This window comes from Canis aureus, chromosome 32 (genome assembly GCF_053574225.1).
Source record: "Canis aureus isolate CA01 chromosome 32, VMU_Caureus_v.1.0, whole genome shotgun sequence".
NCBI classification, from domain to species: Eukaryota; Metazoa; Chordata; class Mammalia; order Carnivora; family Canidae; genus Canis; species Canis aureus.
Genome location: NC_135642.1, coordinates 34,165,122 through 34,188,884, shown reverse-complemented (window position 1 = coordinate 34,188,884; position 23,763 = coordinate 34,165,122). Strand labels below are relative to the sequence as shown.

Below are 23,763 nucleotides of genomic sequence, written 5' to 3'. Positions count from 1 at the left end.
CTGTCAATAAAACTAAAAGACAACCTACAGAATGGGAGAGGATATTTGCAAATGACCTATTTGACCCTGACTAAATAAAGGGCTAGTATCCAAGATCTATAAAGAACTTATTCAACTCAACAGCAAAGAAACAAACAATCCAATCATGAAATGGGAAAAAGATGTGAACAGAAATTTCACAGAGGAAGACATAGACATGGCCAAAAAGCACATGAGAAAATGCTCCGCATCACTGGGGAATACAAATCAAAACCACAATGAGATACTATCTCACACCAGTGAGAATGGTGAAAATTAAGACAGGAAACCACAAATGTTGGAGAGGATGTGGAGAAAGGGGAACCCTCTTGCACTGTTGGTGGGAATGTGAACTGGTGCAGCCACTCTGGAAAACTGTGTGGAGGTTCCTCAAAGAGTTAAAAATAGATCTGCCCTAAGACCCAGCAATTGCACTGTTGGGGATTTACCCCAAAGATACAGATGCAGTGAAACACTGGGACACCTGCACCCCGATGTTTATAGCAGCAATGTCCACAATAGGCAAAAAAAAAAAAAAAAAAATAGGCAAACTGTGGAAAGAGCCTTGGTGTCCATTGAAAGATGAATGGATAAAGAAGATGTGGTCTATGTATACAATGGACTATTACTCAGCCATTAGAAACGACAAATACCCACCATTTGCTTCCACGTGGATGGACCTGGAGGGTATGATGCTGAGTGAAATAAGTCAATCGAAAAAGGACAAATGTTATATGGTCTCATTCCTTTGGGGAATATAAAAATTAGTGAAAGGGAATAAAGGGAAAGGAGAGAAAATGAGTGAAAATATCAGTGAGGGTGACAATGAGACACCTAACCCTGGGAAATGAACAAGAGGTAGTGGAAGGGGAGGTAGGTGATGGGTTGGGGTGACTAGGTGATGGGCACTGAGGGGGACACTTGGCGGGATGAGCACTGGGTGTTATGCGATATGTTGGCAAATTGAACTCCAATAAAAAATTATATATATATATATTTTTTTAATTTTTATTTATTTATGATAGTCACACAGAGAGAGAGAGAGGCAGAGACACAGGCAGAGGGAGAAGCAGGCTCCATGCACCGGAAGCCCGACGTGGGATTCGATCCCGGGTCTCCAGGATCGCGCCCTGGGCCAAAGGCAGGCGCTAAACCGCTGCGCCACCCAGGGATCCCATCCAATAAAAAATTAAAAAGAAAAAAAAAAGACTTACTGGAGGGATGGATGCCTGGGTGGCTCAGTGGCTGAGGTCTTCCCTTGCCTCGGGACATGATCCTGGAATTCCTGGATCAAGTCCTACATCGGGCTCCCTGCAAGGAGCCTGCTTCTCCCTCTGCCTATGTGTCTGCCTCCTCCTCTCTGTATCTCTCATGAATAAATAAATAAAATCTTTAAAAAAAAAAAAAAAAAGACTTACTGGAGATAATTTTTTTCCTTTTTTTTTTTTTTTTTTGCTACCTAGTTTGATATATAATTAGGTTTGTTTGTTTCAGTTTGTTTTCAGCTTTCAGAGTTGCTTTTTTTCTCTTTATGATTAAATTTTATTTATTTATTTTTTAAGATTTTATTTATTCATGAGAGACACAGAGGGAGAGAGGCAGAGACACGGGCAGAGGGAGAAACAGGCTCCATGCAGGGAGCCCCATGTGGGACTTGATCCCTGATCTCCAGGATCAGGCCCTGGACTGAAGGCGGCGCTAAACCGCTGAGCCACCCGGACTGCCCAAATTTTATATTTTGAATCATATAAAACATCTATATGATTAAAATTTTTAACCTATTTGAAAAATTATACTCAGAGAAGTCTCACTTCCATCCGTAGCTCCTCCTCCCTGTTTCCCCTCCCTCTGTAATTTTAGGAGTATCTGATTTTAGCCTTCCAGTTGTTTACTTTTATCAAAACAAGCAAATACCACATACTTTTATTTTTATTTTTTTATTTTTTTTATTTATTTATTTCTTTTATGATAGGCACACAGTGAGAGAGAGAGAGAGGCAGAGACACAGGCAGAGGGAGAAGCAGGCTCCATGCATCGGGAGCCTGACGTGGGATTCAATCCTGGGCCTCCAGGATCGCGCCCTGGGCTAAAGGCAGGCGCCAAACCGCTGCGCCACCCAGGGATCCCGACATACTTTTAAATTCATATTTTCTTTTTTCTTCCACAAAAGGTGGCATAAAATATATACTCTTTTGTACCTTTGTGTTTTTTGTTGCTTTTTGTTTTGTTTTGTTTTACTTTAACAGTGTACCCTGGAAATCCTTTCCTCTCCATAGAAGAGATTTTCCTCATTCCCTTTTTTTTTTTTCTCATTCCTTTTTATGGCAGCATAGTTCTCACTTGTGTGGATGTATCATAATTTATTCAACAGATCCCCAATTGATGGATGATGGACATTTTGGTTGTTTCCAAACTTCTATTTCAAATAATGCCATTATAAATAACTTGAAGCATATTTAGTTCTGAATCAAATAGACAAGCAATTACATCCTGGAGTAGTTTTAATTTACATTACTTCTATAAGTGACATTGAGGATCTTTTTATGTGTTTAAAGACTATTTGCATTTCTTTTTTCCAGGAAGGGACATTGTATCTTTTGCCATTTTTCTATCATTTTTGGTCTTTTTCTTCTCAGTTTTTTGGAGTACTTTATATAATAGATATAAATAAGTCTGCATAATAAACATAAATGCCCTTAGATATATTAATATTATATTACATAGATATTTTAGATTAACATGTAATTATAAATTTTTTATTTTTTATAAATCTAAACTATCATGTTAAAAATTACAAATACCTTCAGGTTTTGTTTTTGTTATTGTTGTTTTTTAACTAATCTCTACACTCAATGTGGGGCTCAAACTTATGACCCTGTGATTGAGAATCACATGCTCAGGGCACCTGGGTGGCTCAGTGGTTGAGCATCTACCTTTGGCTCAGGTCATGATCCTGTGGTCCTGGAATAGTCCTGCATTGAGCTCCCCACAGGGAGCCTGCTTCTCCCTCTGCCTATGTCTCTGCCTCTCTCTCTGTGTCTCTCATGAATAAATAAATAAAGTCTTAAAAAGAAAAGTCACATCCTCTACCAACTGAGCCAGCCAGGTACCCCTGTCATTTGTTTTTCAACTTGATTTATGACCTTTCTTTTTGTCTTAAAAAGTTTATTTTTATTAAATCTTATTTTTATGTAGTCATATTTATCATTCTTTAATTGTTTCTGGATTTTGAGTCATTGTTATAAGGGCTTTTTCTACTCCCAGATTATAAAGAAATGCATTCATTTTTTCTCTTAGTATTAGTATAACTGATTTATTTTTACTTCATCTTAAAGAAAATTTCAAACATATTCAAAAGTTGATAAAATAATACAAGTTCTCTTGCATCTATTATTCCACATCAATCAATAGTTATTAATTCATGGACATTGAATCTAATATTTTTTCTTGCTCTTGGTTTTATCTTGTAGCTCCTAAGATTTCTGCTGGTACCAGCTGTATAAAATGGGAGGAACAAACTTCAGAGCAAATATTCAGACTTTATCGTGCCATTGGAAATATAGTAAGTTGGAAATCAGATTGCAGTTTTACCTACTTGTGTATGTATGTGAAATTACTTTCAAAATGTTTTTATTTAGGAATGAATCTCAAACTAAACCAAAGAATACCGAAATTCATTGTTTTTTTTTTTTTTTAAAGATTTTATTTATTTATTCATGAGAGACACAGAGAGAGAGATAGGCAGAGGGAGAAGCAGGCTTCACGCAGGGAGCCCGACATGGGACTCGATCCTGGGTCTCCAGGCAAAGGGCCAAAGGGTCCAAAGGCAGCGCTAAACTGCTGAGCCACCCAGGCTGCCCTCATTCTATTTTTTAAACTTTTTTTTTTTTAATTTGGTAAAATACGGGCACTTGGGTGCGCAGTCAGTTAAGCATCTGCCTTTGGCTCAGGTCATGATCCTGGGGTCCTGGGATCGAGCCCTGGGTCGGACTGTCTGCTCAGCAGGGAGCCTGTTTCTCCCTCTGCCTGCTGCTCCTCTTCCTGCTTGTGCTCACTCGCTCTTTCTGTCAAATGAAAATAATAATAATAACTTGGTAAAACATACATAAATTTACTATTTTTACAATTTTTAAGTGTATATATCAATAGCATTATGTACATTCATACCATTGTGCAACCATTACCATTATCCATCTCCAGAACTTTTTCATCATCCCAAACTGAAACTCTACCCACTGAACACTAATGTCCCCAACTCCTCCTTCACACAATCCCTGGTAACCACTATCCTACTTTGTCTCTTTGTTTATTCTAGGTACCTCATCTAAGAGGAATCATACAATATTTGTTCTTCTGTGTCTGGCTAATTTCACTTAGCATAATGTCCTTAAGGTTCATCTATGCTGTACCGTGTATCAGAATGTCATTCCTTTTTAAGTCTGAAAAATATTCCATTGTATGTATATACCACATTTTGTTTATTCATTCATCTGTCAATGGAGGTTTGGATTGCTTCCACCTTTTGGGTATTGTGAATAATGCTGCTGTGAACATTGGTGTACAAATATGTCCAAGTCCCTGCTTTCAGAAATTCTTTTGTATATGAAATTCATTTTTATTTTATTTATTTATTTTTTAAATATATCATTTATTTATTCATGAGAGACACAGAGAGAGAGAGAGAGAGAGGCAGAAACACAGGCAGAGGGAGAAGCAGGCTCCATGCAGGGAGCCTGATGTGGGACTCAATCCCAGGACTCCAGGATCACGCCCTGGGCCAAAGGCAGGCACTAAACCACTGAGCCACCCAGGGATCCCCCTGAAATTCATTTTTAAAATATTCTTCAGACTTCAAGTTTTTATATGGGCCTTAAAATTCACAAAGCACTTTTGAATATATATTTTGCAGTTTCCCATAACCAAATTTTATTACCCTTCTCATAGATGAGAGGAATAAAAGTGAAGTATGAACTTCAGAGTGCTCCATCACTAATGAATCTGAATCTTCTAACTCCTAATCCAGTGCTTTTTCTAGTTTATCTTTCTACCCATAGCCAATTTTTTTACAACTAAATTCTTTTTTTTAAGTCTTTTTACAAATTTGAGAGAGAGAGTGAGAGAACATGAACAGGGGAGGGGCAGAGGGAGAAGCAGAACCCCCGCTGAGTAGAGAGCCTGATATGGAGCTCAATCCTAGGACTCCAGGATCATGACCCAAACCAAAGGCAAACACCCAACTGACTGAGCCACCCAGGCACCCCTACAACTAACTTCTTAAATCCTCAATTTCTACAGATGGTATACAAAATGGAGTTGTAACTGTAACTTATTTATTAAATAGTTCTTTATGTATACTTATAGTTTTTATTAAAGACTTATTAAAATCCTTAGGGGACCTGGCTGGTTCAGTTGGTGGAGCATGTGACTCTTGATTTTAGGATTGTAAGTTCAAGCCCCACATTGAGATGTAGAGATTACTTAAAATCTTTTTTAAAAAGTTAAAAAAAAAAAAACTTCTTAAAAAACCTAAGTTAAATTATCAGTTCTTTGACAAATGTATTGGTTTTTTCCCCCTTCATTTTGATAGCTTCTTGTGTTGTTTGAACTCGGGAACTACCAAGTGTGGGGTTTTTAATAGACCACTTGTTATTAATATTGAGTAAGATGGAGACCTGCCACTAAATATCTCTAGGATGCCAAGTTCTTCACTGAGGATCACAATCTCATGTGTGGGTATTACCTGATTTTAAGTTGATGAAATTGAGGCTTAAAGTAGAGAATGGGTGGTTACTAAGTGTTGCTCAAGGTCACAATGCTTGTTAATCACAGGCAGGTTTGGAATCAGATCTGTCTGACTTCATACCCTGTACTTTTCCCACTGCAGCAGAATGGCATAGGAAAAGGAACATAGACTTTAGAACCAGGCAGTGCTGGGTTCCATCTTGTCTCTGTCACTTCCTAATTTGGTAGACTTGGGAAAATTACTTAGCCTCTGAGCTTTAGTTTGTTCATCTGAAAATTAGGGCTAACATAATGTATATAAAGCATCTAGTAAAAAAAAAAATCTAGTATAGGATCTGACAAAGAGTAGGTACTCATTAAATGTTATCTACTATTCATATATTCAAGCATTCATTAAAATATTTTTTTGAAAGCCTATGATTTGTCAGGAATTGTACTAGGTACTAAAGATAAACATATGAGAAGACAGAAACAAATAAGCAAATAAATTAAAACAGAGTGTGATAAGTGCTTTGATAAAAATTAAAATAGGAAAATGTGATAGACTAACTGGAGGTTATTTTAGATTAGGTAGGTGGGGAAGGCATCTCTGAACTGACATTTAAGCTTAGATCTGAAAGACAATAAGGAGCTAGTTATGCCAAGATGAGGAAAATAGCATCCCTAGGCAGAGGGAGCAGCTAGTACAAAACCTAAAGTAGGCAACACAAGATAAAAGACTGCACAAGAAAAGAAAACCACAAATCAATATCCCTTAAGAATATAGCGGCAAAATCCTCAGCAGAATTAGAAAACTAAAACAAACCACGTATTAAAAAGGATTATTAAAAAAATAAAAATAAAAATAAAAAAGGATTATATACCATGACCAAGTAGGTTTATCTGAGGAATGTAAGGTTGCATCAACATAGAAAAATCAACCCATGTAATATACCATATTAACAGAATAAAGGGCAAATCCACAGTTTACTCAGTAGCTGCAGAAAAAGCACTTAACAAAATCCAACACCCTTTCATGATAAAAAATGTTCAACAAACTAAGACTAGAAGGGAATTTCATCAACCTGACAAAAACCCACAGCTAACATCATATTTAATGGTGAAAACTTTGAAAGCTTCCTGCTCCCCCGCCCCCCACCCCCACCCCGAGGTCGAAGCAAGACAAAAATGTCCATTCTCACCACTTGTATTCAGCATTGTACTGGAAGTTCTAGCTAGGGGTATTAGGCAAGAAAAAAGAAATAATATGGAATCAGACTGCAAAGGAATAAATAAAACTCTATGTGCAGATGACATGATCTTACATATAGAAAACCATAAAGAATCCAAAAGAAACATTTTATTTTATTTATTTATTTTTTATTCATGACAGAGAGAGTGAGAGAGAGAGACAGGCTCCATGCAGGGAGCCTGATGTGGGACTCGATCCTGGGTCTCCAGGATCATACCCCGGGCTGAAGGTGGCACGCTAAACCTCTGGGCCACCAGGGCTGCCCCCAAAAGAAACTTTTAGAGCTAATAAAAGCAGTAAAGAAGACCTAAGTAAATGGAAAGATTTCATTGTTCATGGGTTGGAAGACTTAATATTGTTAGGATGGCACTGTTCCCCAAATTGATCCACAGATTCAACACAATTCCTATAAAAACCCCAGTTGATGTCTTTGCAGAAGAAATTGCAGAAATTGACAACATGATCCTAAAATTCATATGGAATCCCAAGAGACCCAGAATAGCCAAAAAAATCTTGAAAAAGAAGAAGAAAATTAAAGAACTTATCCTTCCTAATTTCAAAAGTTGCTACAAAGCTACAATAATGAGGACAGTGGGATACTGACATAAGGATAGACCTATTTCTCAATGGAATAGAATTGAAAGCCCAGACATAAGCCTTCGTGTTTATGATCAATTGATTTTTGATAAGGGTACCAACATAGTTTGATGGGGAAAGAATCGTCTTTTTAACACATGGTGCTCAGACAGCTGGATATCCACAATCAAAAGAAATGAATTTGGATTCCTACCTCACACCATGTACAAAAATGAACTCTAGATAGAGACCTAAATAGAAAAGCTAAAATGATAAGACTCTTGGAGGAAAACATAGGGATAAGTCTTTGTGACCTTGAATTAGGCAATAGTTTTTAGATATGTTGCCTACAGCCTAAGCAACCAAACTAAATATAGAGAAGTGAGACTTAAAAATTAAAAACTGTTGGCACTTCAAAGAAAACCATCAAGAATATGAAGAGATGAGGATGCCTGAGTGGCTCAGCAGTTGAATGTTTGCCTTTGGCTCAGGGCATGATCCAGGTCCGGGAATCAAGTCCCACATCAGGCTCCCTATGAGGAGCCTGCTTTTCCCTCTGCCTATGTCTCTGCCTCTCTCTGTGTGTCTCTCATGAATAAATAAATAAAATCATAAAAGAAAAAGAATATGAAGAGACAGCCTATGGAGTAGAAGAAAATATTTGCAAATCATATATCTGATAACAGTCTTGTATCCAGAATATATAAGACCTCTTACAACTCTACAACAAAAAGGCAAATGTGATTAGAAAATGGGCAAGGCATCTAAATAGATATTTCTTCCAAGAAGATCTATAAATGGCCAATAAACACATGAAAAGACAATCATTTTCATTAGTCATTAGGAAAATGCAAATCAAAACTGTAGTTACCACTTCACACCCATTAGGATTGCTAACATTTAAAAAACAGACAATCACAAGTGTTGACAAGGATGTGGAAAAATTTGGAACCCTCATGTTGTTGGCAGGAATGCAAACTAGTACAGCTGCTATGGAAAATAGTTTGACAATTCCTCAGAAAGTTAAACACAGGGGTACCTGGTTGGTTCAGTTTAGAGTATAATACAACTCTTGATCTTGAGGTTGTGAGTTCAAGCCCCATGTTGGGTGTAGAGATTACTTAAATCTTTAAAAAGTTAAACATAGTTACATTACCATATAATGATCCTTATCTTCTCTAATTCACCTTTCCTCTCCACTGAGAAAAAGTTTGTGCTATAACAGAATGATAATTTAGGAGCCAGAAGGTGAAATTTGATTCCTAGAGCTGCCATTTACTAACCGAGAGCAAAACCTGTATCTTCTCTGGGTTTCTGCTTTTATACCTCTAAAAATGGGTTAATGACCATGTCCACAACTGCCAAGATCAAAGGAGATAAACCTTTTTAAGTCTGTGCAAATATATGATTTTGACAGTAATGATGGTAATACTGAAATGACTATATTTTTACCATCCCTTCCCTTTCTGCAACGCTGTGATGATAAGGTGAAGGTGAGCTTTACCCTCCTCAAGAATAAGAAGTATATATTCTGAACAAGAACCATAGGGGATCCCTGGGTGGCGCAGCGGTTTAGCGCCTGCCTTTGGCCCAGGGCGCGATCCTGGAGACCCGGGATCGAATCCCACATCGGGCTCGCGGTGCATGGAGCCTGCTTCTCCCTCTGCCTGTGTCTCTGCCTCTCTCTCTCTCTCTCTCTCTGTGACTATCATAAATAAATAAAAAAAAAAAAAAAAAAAAAAAAAAAGAACCATATACCGAGGGGGATCCCTGGGTGGCTCAGCGGTTCAGCGCCTGCCTTTGGCCCAAGGCGTGATCCTGGAGTCCCGGGATTGAATCCCACATCTCCCTGCATGGAGCCTGCTTCTCCCTCTGCCTGTGTCTCTGTCTCTCTCTCTATGTCTATCATGAATAAATAACTAAAATCTTTAAAAAAAGATTAAAAAAAAAAGAACCATATACCGAGTATATTTATAACTCTCAGTAAATATAAACCCTTCTTTAGTCAGCACGTTCCAAAAGTATTTTGAGTTCTTTGAAAGAAAGAAGTTATACATGTAAAAATTGTTTCATAACTTCTACTGGAAGCAGGTGAGAGAAAAATAAGCCAGCAAATTATAGAAGAGGATATTGTCCTAAAATATGTCATATGTAAGGTGATGAACACCTATGAACTTTTCTTCAAATGTATTTAAATTCTTTGATGTCATGTTCAAATCTTTGACCTAACTCTTCTGAAAATTAAATGTCCTCTTTAGGGGAGGCCATAAAGAGCATTGAACTGAGAATGAGGAAACCTAGATTCTGGTCCTAGGCTCTACCATTAACTAACTACCTGTGTCTAAACTTGGGAAAATAGCTGCATTTCTCTGGGCCTCACTTTCCTTATCTGTGAAATAAAGGTTTGAGCTATAATCTGAAAATAAATTTATTTACTTCAGAAATTTGAGAGAACTTATTTCCTGGTACATGTTAATTTTTATTAATCTGAAATCAAAATGTGATGGAAATGGCATTTCACACTGTGGGGAAAGGTGAAATGGATTGTCCAGTAAATAGGGTTGAGACAACTGGAACTGGTTAACCATTAGAGGGGGAAGCCCTCAAATCCTGCCGTTCAAAGTCAAATTCTAGATGGATCAAGCATTTAAATGTAAAAGATTGAAACCACAAAGAACTAAGGGAAAAGTACAGTTGAATGATTTTATAATATTTAGCAATCTTTTTTTTTTTTTTTTTTTAATTTTTATTTATTTATGATAGTTACAGAGAGAGAGAGAGGCAGAGACACAGGCAGAGGGAGAAGCAGGCTCCATGCACCGGGAGCCCGATGTGGGATTCGATCCTGGGTCTCCAGGATCGCGCCCTGGGCCAAAGGCAGGCGCCAAACCGCTGCGCCACCCAGGGATCCCAATATTTAGCAATCTTAAAGTGTGGGATAGCCTTTTTTAAGCTTGACATGAACTACTGGAGTCATGAAAGAAAAAACTGGTTAATATTACTCCATTAAATTTTTTTTTAATTTAAAAATTTAAAAAAATTTAAAAATTATGCACAGAAAAAAATTGCTGTACCCAAGATTAAAGGGCCATACACTGAGAAAAATTGCCATTAATAGTAGCAAGAAATTGAAAATAATTGAAACATCCATTATAAAGGTATTGGTTGCATAAATTAGGATATAGTCAAAGTGAGAGTACTGTGCCACTAGATAAAGAGGGAAATAGATATGCATGCACTATGAAAGTTGCCCATGCTTCATCTTTAGGCAAAAGACTTCCTTTTAAGACAGTATATTCTAGGTTTTTATAATATTTGCAGAAAAAAATACAAGGATATACACATCAAATTGTTAACAGTGGTTACTTCTGGGGATGGGAGTACAGAATTTTTCTAAATTTTTAAAAACTTTTTAAAGTATCTCTACACTCAACATAGGACTTCAAGTTCAAGAGTCACAAGCTCCTCCAACTGAGCCAGCCCAGCACCCCTAAATTTTTTTTAGCATAGTTGTTGTAAATGCTTGTATTTTTTAAAATGAACATAAAAATAAATTAGAAATATTAATAAAGATATAAACCTTGATTTTTAAAATAGTGTTTAAGATATTATAAATTTTGGAGACTGATGTAGAGGGTCACATATGTGTTCTGTTTCATAAGATTTAGAGACTGGGTTCCTAATTCTTCTGTAATTGGGGGAGAAGTTAGACCAAATTAATGCAAGATAGTAGTTAAAAAGAGTTTGGAGGTTGAGTGTATTGCATTATCATACCTTCTTTAATTTTATTTACAGATTCCATTGCAGACTCTCTGGATGGATAATACCATTAAACTTCTGGATTTGGTTGAAGTTAATAGTTCAATCCTCACTGGTACTAACTCTTGAATAGCTGATGTGGAAAATATCTTCACTGTTCGCCATTTGAAAATGTGTCTGTTTATCATAGGTCACGTTTAGTAAAAATAAGGATTTAGTTTGTGTCAGTTCAGTAATGATGATACTTTACATTCATTGTCTTACTTTTTTGGTTGTCCATTCACATGTATTTTTTCAGTCATCCTAAGAATGTGGAAGTAGGCAAAGCAGTGTTACTATCCCATGTTAAGCTCTGTGATTTTGTACACTAAGATTTTCAAGAAATGCAGAATGACTTGGTCAGTTTCATTCTGCTGAATATCATAATGAAAATCCCTGGGCAGCTCAGTGAGACTCCTAGGCCTGGGTGTAGCATTTTATGACAGTCCATTCTAAGGGCCCATCAGTGCCCTCCCAATATGGTGGACTAAAGGAGTGGGAGCCACAAAGGGAGCTGGTGCAGCTCAGAGGGAGTCGGAGTGCCCCAGGGATCTAAGAATTGGGATTTGTTGGGTCATGGATGGAAGGGTCAGCTTAGATCCTAAGCTTCCTATATACCTCACCACTGGTAGCTAGCTATTTCCCCCAAATGGTCAAAACTTCTAAATTCGACGTTTTTATGTTGATCTTTGGGAGACTGGGTAAAGGACTGGCAAGTTCCTATATGTATATAGAAAGCTTACTTTTGGGTTTGAGATACAGAGCACCATGGCTCCATCATAAGTTTGGATGTCAGGGTCAGGACATCAGCAGTTACACCCTCCAGTATTAGTACTACCTCCCGGGATGTTTTTTATTTGTAAACAGCATGAAGTTGCATAATTATTTATTCTCTCTCCTATCCTTCCCTACCCCACCAATTCTTTAGATCCAAAATTAACAGGACAACCTGTTATTCCAGGATCAGTCATATACCACAAACAGTCACAAATACTGCTGGTTCGTTGCAAGGTACATTTTCCTTTAATTTTAAATTATATTTGTTTTACTAAATTTATGGTTCATCATCTTTAGTTAAGACTTCACTCACCTGTTTATTCATCAGATTGAGCCAATGGACAGTTTAATTTTTCTTGAGAAATAGTAGAATCTCGGGCAGCCCCGGTGGCGCAGCAGTTTGGCGCCGCCTGCAGCCTGGGGTGTGATCCCGGAGACCAGGGATCGAGTCCCACATCGGGTTCCCTGCATGGAGCCTGCTTCTCCCTCTGCCTGTGTCTCTGCCTCTCTCTCTGTGTCTATGAATAAATAAATAAAATCTTAAAAAAAAAAAAAGAAATAGTAGAATCTCTAGGATAATTTTTGAAAGTGATGCAATTTTACCCAGGCATGATTACTGAAAGAAGATTCAGTAACTTTAGTGCTTTCTTAAAAGAAACTTGTATATTCTCAGTAGTTCAATTTAATTAACAAGTTCTTGTTAATAACTAACAAGTCTTGTCCAACTAGCAACTCATCCTGCTAATACAATGATCACAGAAGACAGCCATATCAGAGTACCTACCTGAACCACTATAGTACGGGTATCCTACTTGCATTTACAGTTTGATAGTGGTTAAAGAGATTTCTTAACCTATTTAAAATGACTTTAGAACCATTATTATTTTATGACAACGGCCTATAAAATGACCATGTTTCTTCATCTCCTGGTGTTTTCTGTCCTACCATGGTTATGTGCAATGTTTTGTGCTCCAGAGGCCATGTTTAAAGTATGTGATAGGGTGATCCGACCTACACAGACTGTGGATACAGAGCCCCCACATCAGCCTCTCTTCATCTTTCTTCAGTTTATTCCCAAACAGTGGAGGGTGCACATGTCTGCTGTCCTTGTCTGGGTCTGTCCTTGCAATGTCTATATTGCAAATCTGCAGTTTGCTCTCATAGAAGCAGCGGAGGTTGAGGTTGTCTGAACATGTGAGTTTAAGTTCCACCAGTTATGTCACCTCAGACAAATCACTCACTTCTCTGGGCATCAGTTTTCTCTTCTAACATTAGTTCCCACAAGGGATGATATTGGATCTGCCTACTTTTAGAGTAGTTATATTTCTGATGACCAATCCTAATAAGATATGTGGGCATATTCTGAACACTGTAAAGTACCATCCAATATGGCACTCGTCTTTATTCTGTCCCCTTTGTGTTTAAATTTGTTTTATTTATACAGATCTGTATATTTGTTATCACTTGGTAGTAAACTTAGAGCCAAAGAATCATATATGTTACTTGGTACAGTGCTGTCTGCAGCTAGGCATTTGGTAAAGATTTGTAGGTTTGTTTGTTTTCATGATAAAGGTTGTATAAGCTAAAATTGCCAGTTTTGCCATCACTGCCTGTTCACTGTTGTTTGCCCGTTAGGATGGCTGGATTGGTGTTCGATCAGTGATGCTCAAGAAAACACTAACAGCTACTGATTTCTACAATGGATATCTGCACTCCTGGTACCAGAAAGATTCCCAAGCTCAACCAAGCCAATGCAGATTTCAGACTCTCAGACTTCCAACAAAGAAGAAGCAGGGGAAAAAAATTGTTGCTATGCAACAGTGCATTAAGTAGTTAAGTAGATGGACAAGAACCTACTACATATTTGTAATTTATTAAAAGCCTTATTTACAAGGAATTACCTTGACTATCAAAGAAGATGACACTGTTGGAGGGAAAGAAGATTATTGTCAAAAAGATGAATTACCTCACTTCCCATTTTTTGTTTAACAGTAGTTAAAAACTTTTTTCTATTTGAATAACCAAAAAAGCTTTAAATAAAATTTGTATTTATAATGTGAAACTCAAGGAGGTTTTATCTTTCCCTAAAAGTAAATGCAACTAATTAATAACTAGTGTGTGTGTCTGTATACATACTGAATAGAGGTTCTTTTTTTTTTTTTTTAAGATTTTATTTTTTCATGAGAGACACAGAGAGGCAGAGACACAGGCAGAGGGAGGGGAAGGAGAAGCAGGCCCCATGAAAGGAGCCCAATGCAGGACTCAAACCCGGGATTCTGGGATCACACCCTGAGTTTCTTTTTTAAAAAGTGCATCTAGGGGATCCCTAGGTGGCTCAGTGGTTTGGCGCCTGCCTTTGGCCCAGGGTGTGATCCTGGAGTCCCGGAATCGAGTCCCACATTGGGCTTCCTGCATGGAGCCTGCTTCTCCCTCTGCCTGTGTCTCTGCCTCTGTGTGTGTGTGTGATGAATAAATAAATAAAATACTAATAAAATATTTTAAAAATAAAAAACTGGGATCCCTGGGTGGCTCAGCGGTACAGCGCCTGCCTTTGGCCCAGGGCGTGATCCTGGAGTCCCGGGATCGAGTCCCACATCAAGCTCCCTGCATGGGCCTGCTTCTCCCTCTGCCTGTGTCTCAGCCTCTCTCTCATGAATAAATAAATAAAATCTTAAAATAAATAAATTAAAAAATAAAAAAGTGCATCTATTTAAATTTTTTAGATCATATGTCCCCGTTGATTATGCTATCAATTTCAGCAGTGTTTAATTCTACATTTCTGATTTTCAACAAGCAATAAAATCAGTTCTTTAAATTTATCTACCATCTAGTTTTCATAAAATAGTAAACATACATAATATATAATCATCTCTGTCACATGAATCTGTACTATAAATTCATATTTCACATCTAGGTTTTCTTGAAGTAGGAATATGCTAACACTTTTCAACTTAATTATGCAATAAAGGTTATTGAGCATCTGGTCTGTGCAAACTCATCTGTCTCCAAGAGATTCAAGCACTTCTGGAGCAGGAAGGGGAGGTATAGTGGCCAGCTGTTGAATTTTTGAAAATCATTACATACCAGCTCTTCCTGCCTAGATTCTATCAGTAAAAATCTTTTCTCATTCACTAATTCATCCATTCCACATTTATTGATAGGGTGATCATATAATTGGCCATCTAAATTAGACACGTTCATGAGTAAAGGAAGCACTTACAATAATTCCTGGACAACAGGCATAAACCAGGACTCTCCCAGGCAAACCAGGTTGTACGGACATCTGTCCTATTTACTGAACATTTGCTGTGCTACCAGCCTTTGTGCTGCTTGCTGAAGATTCAGAGATTAAATAATATTTGATACCTTCAATCTACTGGTGAGGCAAACATGTAAGCAAATATAATACTGTTGTGAATGCCATAATGGAGGCATAATGGAAGCATTAAATCTCCCTCAAGGGATTCGGGGGGAGGCTTTCTAAAGAAGGTAAAGCTGAATCTGGTTCTAAATCATGAGTTCACCATGCAGACTTAAGGCATTCTAGTGTGTATAGAGAGGCACAATGGCATAAAAAAACACTATCTCATGGGGGTGGGGTATGGAAGTGTGGTTCTTAACTGGATGATGGGAACATGAACAAGCTTTTTATTATCAATCTATTTTTATTATCAATCTTTTTAAAATTATTTTTAAAGGTTTTATTTATTCGTAAGAGACGGAGAGAGGGCAGAGACATAGGCAGAGGGAGAAGCAGGCTCCCTATGAGGAGCCGATGTGGGACTCATCCCAGGACCCTGGGACCACGCCCTGAGCTGAAGGCAGATGCTCAGCCACTGAGCCATCCAGGCGTCCCTATTATGATTCTTTAAACCATTAGTTTGCTATGCATTTTCTTCAATGTATGAGCTAGTTATACACTTATAGACATATATGCACCTGGCTGGGAAAAACTAACTGGATCACAGAAGAGAAACGAATGGCAAGTTAAACACGGGGGGAAAGAGCACAGTGTTTTGAAGAAACTGGAAGAACTGGCAGGAATGGAATAGGATGGATGGAGATGAGACTGGGAGAGCAAGACAGGAGGGCCACTTCACGGAGGGTTTGACCATGAGACTTTGGACCTTCACGGAGGGTTTGACCATGAGACTTTGGACCTTTGTCTGCCATGCAATAGGGAAGTGACAACCTGATTTGTATTTCAAAAAGGTGACTTTGGTAGTGGGGCAGAAGGTGGAATGGAGGTAAAATGTGTGGCAGGAAGATTTGGTGGGAAGTTAGAAATGTGAAAATCTGAACTATAGCTGCAGTTATGGGGAAGGGAGGAAAAGAATTTACCAGATTTTTGCTATAGAAGTGAGAATGTGGTTATTGTTCAGGTGTTGGATTCTGATGGAGAGTTTTGGCTCCACCACTGATTAGCTTTTTGATCTCCAGTAAGTCACTAACCTCACTGAACTTTAGTATCCTCATATGTGAAATGGGGCTGAAGAGAAAAAACGCTCCGAAAAGTCACTGAGAATTAGTGCCTGTGTGAAAGTGCTTTTTTGCTGTTGTTTTCCAGGTAATATGCATGGAGCACTTACTTTCCTCTGTAGGGGCTGCCGTCATGGTACGGAATTCAGAGAGAACGAGAATCAGTACCACCTCGGAGCTTGCAGCAGTGCAGTAGTGGTGACTAGAGGTAAGGAAATGCCCACTCAGACACTGCCACAGGGAATGGAGAACCTCACTGAGGGCACCGCTTTCTCTGATCTCTTACAGTCTAGTGGTGAATGGTCTCAGGGCTGCCACCCCACGTTCTGGGCAGAGCCTTTCTTGTTTTGCTAATTACCATTGGCCTTCCTGGGTAGAATCTTTGGTGTCAGACTGCCTCTAGCCCTTGGCCAGACTGTGAGTCAAGACCTAGTCCAGTCCCAATGATTTTACCTGCACAAAACACATTGCCTAATGCCAAGCAGGGGGCTGTGGGTGAGGCTGTGTGAGCTGGAAAGGGAAGCGGGCTACCATGATTGGCATGGTTGGTATACCATGAAATACCTTTCATACCTATGAAATCTTGAGGCAAGAGGGCAAGACCTATCTCAGAGAGGGCAGTTTCCCATGCAGAGATCCTCGAGGCCATCCTGGGCCTAAAGGGCAAACACCAGGTTTAGAAATGCCATTTGCAGTTGGCAACTCATTTTGACAACATAAACGGTACACATCCCAGCTAAGCCTCAGGAAGCTATATTTATAGTTTCAGGCCCTCTATAGAAGCCACAGTCGAGGGCAACCCAGGTGGGTCAGCGGTTTAGTGCCACCTTAAGCCCCAGGGCCTGATCCTGGAGACCTGGGATTGAGTCCCATGTCAGGCTCCCTGCATGGAGCTTGCTTCTCCCTGTGCCTGCGTCTCTGCCTCTCTCTCTCTCTCTCTCTTTCTCTCTCTCTCTCTTTCTTTCTATCTCTATCTCTATCTCTCATGAATAAATAAGTAAAATCTTAAAAACAAAAAACCACAGTCCAGTATGACTGAGCAATGTTTCTCAACTAAGCCAGAGTCACCTGGAGTACTTGTTTAAAACGTAGATTACATACATGCATACATAATATGTAGGTTCCTTTTCTTTTTTTTTCCTTAAGTAGGCTCCATCCCAGCACAGAGCCCAACATGGGGCTTGAACTCATGAACCTGAGATCATGATCTGAGCTGAGATCAAGAGTCAGATGCTTAACAGACTGAGTCACCCAGGTGCACCAAAATTTTAGATTCCTGAGCCCAACTGCAGACCTTCTATCAGTCTCTCAGGATGGGACTCTGCATTTAATCACACTCAACAAGTAATTTTTATGCTAGAGTAGTAACAGCTTTAACTAGTTTAAGAGGTGCACATGGAACTATGTTCTGACCCCTAGGTCCAGGATCCTCCCAGGAACACAGCCTATTCTGTGCTCTGGCTTACAGGATGGATCACAAAAACATTGCCTCCTTATGCAAGATGCTTCTATATTGGTTCTTGTCATTGCAGAAAAAAAAAAATCAGACTGAAAACAGAATTTAGTTACTTATTAAAAGTTGGGTGACCTAGGACAAGTTACTTAAATTCTTTAATGATTTCTTAATTTACAACAAGGGTGGGGATGCCTGCGTGGCTCAGAGGTTCAGCGTCTGCCTTTGGCTCAGGGCACTATCCTGGAGTTCTGGGATCGAATCCCACAGCGGGCTCCCTGCATGGAGCCTGCTTCTCCCTCTTTCTGCCTGTCTCTCTCTCTCTCTCTCTCTCTCTCTGTGTGTGTGTGTGTGTGTGTCTTTCATGAATAAATAAAATCTTAAAAAAAAAACAAGGGTAATAATAACTACCTTGCAGAATAGAAACACACATCGAATATGCCCGAGAAACTTCCTGGCACATAGTAGATACTCAGTAAGTGCTAGATATTATTGTCAGCAGAGTCTAATAATACTGCTGCAATGCCTTCTTTGAGCCTTGCAACAATATTTTCTCCTCTGGATGGCAGCAACAGCTTGCTGAGATGCCTTTAGACCAACAGGAAGAAAAGAATTTTAGAATAGGAAAGGTCCTATGATTTAGTAACTCATTCATTTAAGAGATGATGAAACAAGGACTTAGTAACAACTAGCTAGTGACAATACTAGGATTAGAACCTCAAGACCACAGTAAATTCTGTTAAGAATTTTACTCGTGGTTTGGTTTGGGTGACAAGAGTAGTTTATCTGAGCATAAAATCAAGTTCTTGATAATGGCTGCCAAGAGATGTTTATTATTTTATACTTTGTATTTAAGACAGCACAGTGTCTTTTCACCACTTTTCTTAATATTCATCAAACAATTTCAAAATGAAGATATAAGATTTTGAAAGGCAGAGACTTAGATTCAACAACCATGGCATGAGCCCTGGCCCTGCTACTGACCCTAAGTCTAGGCTGGTTAATCACCCTGTCTAAATATGTTTCCTTATCTATGAAATGAAAATTGTACCTACTTTGCAAGGGATGTCATGAGGAATATATATATATAATGCACCCAGCACAGTGCCTGGAACATAGTAGGTTCTCAAAAGCATTATTTTTAGCTAACATTTACTGAGTGCTAGCCAGACTTTCAAGGACTTGACCTGAAGTATCTCATTTTATTGTTACAAATAACCTTGTTGGGACACCTGGGTGGCTCAGGGGTTGAGCATCTACCTTTGGCTCAGGTCATGATCCCAGAATCTTGGGATCAAGTCTCACACTGGGCACCCCCCACAGGGAGCCTGCTTCTCCTTCTGCCTATCTCTCTGCCTCTCTCTGTGTGTCTCTCATGAATAAATAAATAAAATCCTAAAAAAAGAAGATTTTCTCATTTCAGTTACTATTTAATCACTGTCCTTATTACCTCTAAGAATTCATAAAGTTTTCTAGAATCCTACAGATAGAAGCTGCTTTATTTTGTAGTATAATAGTGCCGTTCTTGTTTTCCAGGATTCTTTACTGCAGCTTTTCTTGCAGAAGATAGATTGTCACATTGTTATTTATAGAAGAAACATTAATGAAATGCTTAGTTGTCAGATGATTTTTTAAAATGTGTTACCTTTGCTTAGGCACTTTTATATTTAAAAAGTTAACAATGGACAAATATTAGCTTATCTAAGAAGGTAAAATATTATTCCTATAGAAAGGCATTTTTGTGTGCAGGCTGCTTTTTTTTTTTCTTTTTAAAGATTTTATGTATTTATTCATCAGAGACACATATACACGGAGAGGCAGACACACAGGGGGACCTGATGTGGGACTTGATGTGGGACTTGATCTGGGACTCTAGGATCACGCCCTGGGCCGAAGGCAGGCACTAAACTGCTGAGCCACCCAGGGATCCCCCACAGGCTGCTTTTTAAAAGTTTGATTGGAAGGGAGAGGCAATGTGGGGGGGGGGGGGTTACCAGAAAAGAACAGCTTTGAAACAAGGCTATTGTAAAGATTCTGTGATATACCTGTCATAAACATATAGAATCTAAAATCTTAGACTTGTTAAGAATTTAGAGATAGGGACGCCTGGGTCGCTCAGTGGTTGAGCACCTGCCTTCAGCTCAGGGCATGATCTCAGTCCCGAGATCAAGTCCCACATAAGGCTCCCTGCATGGAGCCTGCTTCTCCCTCTGCCTGTGTCTCTGCTTCTCTCTGTGTGTCTCTCATGAATAAATAAATTAAATATTTTTTAATTTTTAAAAAATTTTTTAAATATTTATTTATTTATTTATGATAGACAGAGAGAGAGAGAGAGAGAGAGAGAGGCAGAGACACAGGAGGAGGGAGAAGAAGGCTCCATGCTGGAAGCCTGACATGGGACTTGATCCCGGGACTCCAGGATCATGCCCTGGGCCAAAGGCAGGCGCTAAACCGCTGAGCCACCCAGGGATCCCCAATAAAATATTTTTTTAAAAAAAGAACTTAGAGATCATTTAGTCTAACCTTGGACTCATTTCACAGAGAAGGAAACCACACTAGAGAGAAGAAATGTCTTGCCCAAGAATAAAACTCCAGTTTCTTAACTCCTGGATAATAATGAATTATTAATTATAAATCACAGTAGGGGTACTTGGGAGGCTCATTCAGTTGAGCATCTGCCTTGATTCATCTCAGATCATGATCTCCAGATCCTGGGATCAAGCCCTAGTCAGACTCCCTGCTCAGCAAGTAGTCTGCTTCTCTCTCTCCTCTCCTTTCCCCCATCCTGCACACACATGTGCTCTCTCTCTCTCAAATAAATACAAATCTTAGAACAAGTTCAAATAAATAAATAACTGTATATACTTGTTTGATAGGACCTTAGTTCAATACGTAGGAAACTATAGAAATAGACACACCAGCATCTGTCTCGGGCAGTTCCAGAATCCCTACTCTGTGTCTGATCCCTATAATCCAGTGAGGCATGTATCCGACACAGACTGAGTCTGGCAGTAAGGAAACAGCCTTTATTTTCAGTCTTGGGTCTCAGCATAATTTGATATATAACGCTGTAGTCAAATGTATCCTGGGCAGCTTTAAAGGATAGTATTCCGAGAACTGGTATTACTGTGAAAAACTAAGTGTTTAGTTTCTCTTTCACTTTTTCACACATCTGTGGTTTGGGGGGCGGGTAAAATAGAGGCATTTCACTCTGGTGGGTCAAGTGGAAGAGGCATTCTAAGAGGAGTAAAGAGTATATATAAACACCTAGAGGTTTGAGACCTCATAGGGTATTTGGGGCCCTTTGAGAGAGCCAGACCTGCTCTTGCCTGTGGACCTTGGACTTTAGCTTGAATAGAGGAGGGTGCTACTAAAGGAGAAGCAGGGCTTAGACCATGAATAAAGTTGATTTTAATTTATTTTTAAATCATACAATAATATATGAACACATTCTTACATAAATTCAAATGCTAAATCTAAAGCCAAAGTTCTTCACCCCCCTTCCATCCTCCAGTTTCTCCTCAGAGGTAACTGTGCATAAGAGATATATCTAGGATTATTTTGCACATGTGCTTTAAAACAAATATTATCCTATCAAAAGATCAATTTGAAGGATAGATCTTCAGTTTGGGCAATTCTGAGAACCAGATGGCCATCTGTTTACTTTGCCTGGAGTTCAGAGAGTATTTTGTGAACATTCTAGTTTTTAACTGAGGTTCTCACACAGGGATTGGTGCTGTGGGAACCATCTGGAAGACCCCAACCATGACAGCTGCAAACCCTCACAGCCATATCCCCCAGGTCTGCCTGCACCAGGGCCTGTCCTGGGTCAAAAGTTTGCTCCCTGCAGTTGTGCAATTACAGGACAGCTGGAATTCACAGAGATTAAATGTTCCTTGTTCAGATTAGGGAATGGATAATGTGCCTGCCATGTGTTATAGGACAACTGAAGATCCAAACATGACCAAGGGGTACTTTTCTCAGGGAAAGAAAACATTCATTATTTTGGGTTTAATCTTTTACATTGTAATAAAAGTTCACATGTAACAAAATCTACATAATGAGATGGCTTTTCATTATCAACAGTCAAATTAAAAATTATCATCAAACTAACAAAATAAGGACTTTTAATATATTTAGGCATATCCATAGCTTAAATCTCACTAGGGCTGTTACTAAAGTGAGGTCTAGGAGTGTGAGGAGTAAGGAATCCAGTGTTAGGAATATGTGTGGATAGATATATTTATTCTCTCATTAATTCATTGAAGGTACATTTAGTACCTACTATGAGCCAAATCATGTGCTAACACACTGGTTGGTTACTCTGTTCCTTTTGCCCTAAATTAAAGCTCACAGACCACCTCAGGAGACAAAAATAATGAGCATCCATAACAGTCTTTACACACAACCAGTGCTTTGGCAATTATTCCATTCATTAAACTATTCCAAAGTTTTGAGGGGAAAGCCACAGGTTAAAAATCTTCTGTAGAAACATGCCCTATACACCTACCTGGTGCTCATTATAAAAGACCACTTCCTATGAGAATTCTGAAAGAAGTGACGAGTTGGGGAACAGGAGGCTAACGTGTGATTGTGTTCTTGGGGGATGCATCTGCAATTTGTTGGAGTTCTAGACTGGGACCCAACATTCACAAGCAGGAAGTCAGAGATCATGACTAAGGATTCCAATTTACTGAGATTCTCCCCTGACCTTAATCCCATAAACAGTTGCTGTTTATGCCAAAAGCTTTAGCAGGGTATAAGCTTTCCCTAAAACAGATTAGGGAGAGCCACTTTCAACAGGACCTTGTTGCAGGATCACAGAAAGACTTCAAATAAGATTTACATGTTATCCAACCTTATTATACATTCTTTCAGCAAGCTGCCAATGTTTTACTGTAACCTCTACCAAATTTTGCTTAAGAAGAATGCTTATAGGGCAGCCCGGGGGTGGGGGTGGGGGGGCTCAGCGGTTTAGCGCCGCCTTCAGCCCAGGGAGTGACCCCGGGGGTCCTGGGATCGAGTCCCACGTTGGGCTCCCTGCATGGAGCCTGCATCTCCCTCTGCCTGTGTTTCTGCCTCTCTCTGTCTCTCATGGATGAATGAATAAATAAAGAAGAATGCTTATAAATATATTAACATTCCCTATTCCTTTAAGGGGAAAGTGATGCAGGAGCCGGAGGCCTGGTGGGAGCTGTTCTCAAAAATCCTCCAGAAAGCGCAAGTCTGCAAAGAGCAGTGAGAGCCTTACAGGGTAAGACCACGGAGGGCGTTGTGCCAAGATGGGAAAAAAAAAAAAAAAAAATCTTGCCAAGCAAAGACAGTATACAAAGTGCTGTTCACCAAAACTTGTAACCCAGGGGGGTGGTCCCCCAAAGCTTCACGTGGCGGAGAGAAAACGGTCCGCACCTGCTTCCTCCAGGAGGGCGCGAACTGAAGGCAGAGGCAGGTCCCAGGTGTCAGGCGCCCCCGTCTGCCGCTCGCACAATCTCTCCCTCGGTGCCCGCAGCGAATGGGTGACCTAGGGCTGACCCAGGGGCAATTCGGACCTCCCCCCAGCGCCCACCGCCACCCCGGGGGCGGCCGCCAGGTCCCAAGCGGCAGGATGCGCAGAGAGCGCCGAGTCTCTCTCCCGGCTCCATCCCGCCCCGTCGTCATGGTGACCGCCGGAGCCACGCAGCCCCGCCCC

General features: G+C 39.6%; 1 protein-coding gene and 1 long non-coding RNA gene across 4 annotated transcripts in view; one reads left to right on the top strand and one right to left on the bottom strand.

Annotated features, from left to right (window-relative positions):
- The window catches only part of MTFMT (mitochondrial methionyl-tRNA formyltransferase), a 27,093-nt gene extending 12,889 nt beyond the window's left edge, over nucleotides 1–14,204 (top strand). The window contains exons 6-9 of one of the 3 annotated variants that reach the window (XM_077881480.1): nucleotides 3,489–3,580; nucleotides 11,363–11,441; nucleotides 12,294–12,376; nucleotides 13,778–14,204. In XM_077881480.1, coding sequence (XP_077737606.1) covers nucleotides 3,489–3,580; nucleotides 11,363–11,441; nucleotides 12,294–12,376; nucleotides 13,778–13,975 — 452 coding nt within the window. In that variant the 3' untranslated portion in view covers nucleotides 13,976–14,204. Of the gene's footprint in view, nucleotides 1–3,488; nucleotides 3,581–4,333; nucleotides 4,682–11,362; nucleotides 11,442–12,293; nucleotides 12,377–13,777 lie in introns of those variants that run through there. The other 2 variants (XM_077881482.1, XM_077881481.1) reach the window with 2 other exon arrangements.
- LOC144303384 (uncharacterized) lies at nucleotides 3,751–23,721 on the bottom strand. The gene is made up of 4 exons (XR_013370452.1): nucleotides 23,484–23,721; nucleotides 12,456–12,660; nucleotides 11,342–11,629; nucleotides 3,751–4,082 (listed from the first exon to the last, which is right to left on the bottom strand). It is a non-coding gene; the product is annotated as an uncharacterized LOC144303384 (long non-coding RNA).
- Between the last annotated feature and the right edge of the window lie 42 nt (nucleotides 23,722–23,763).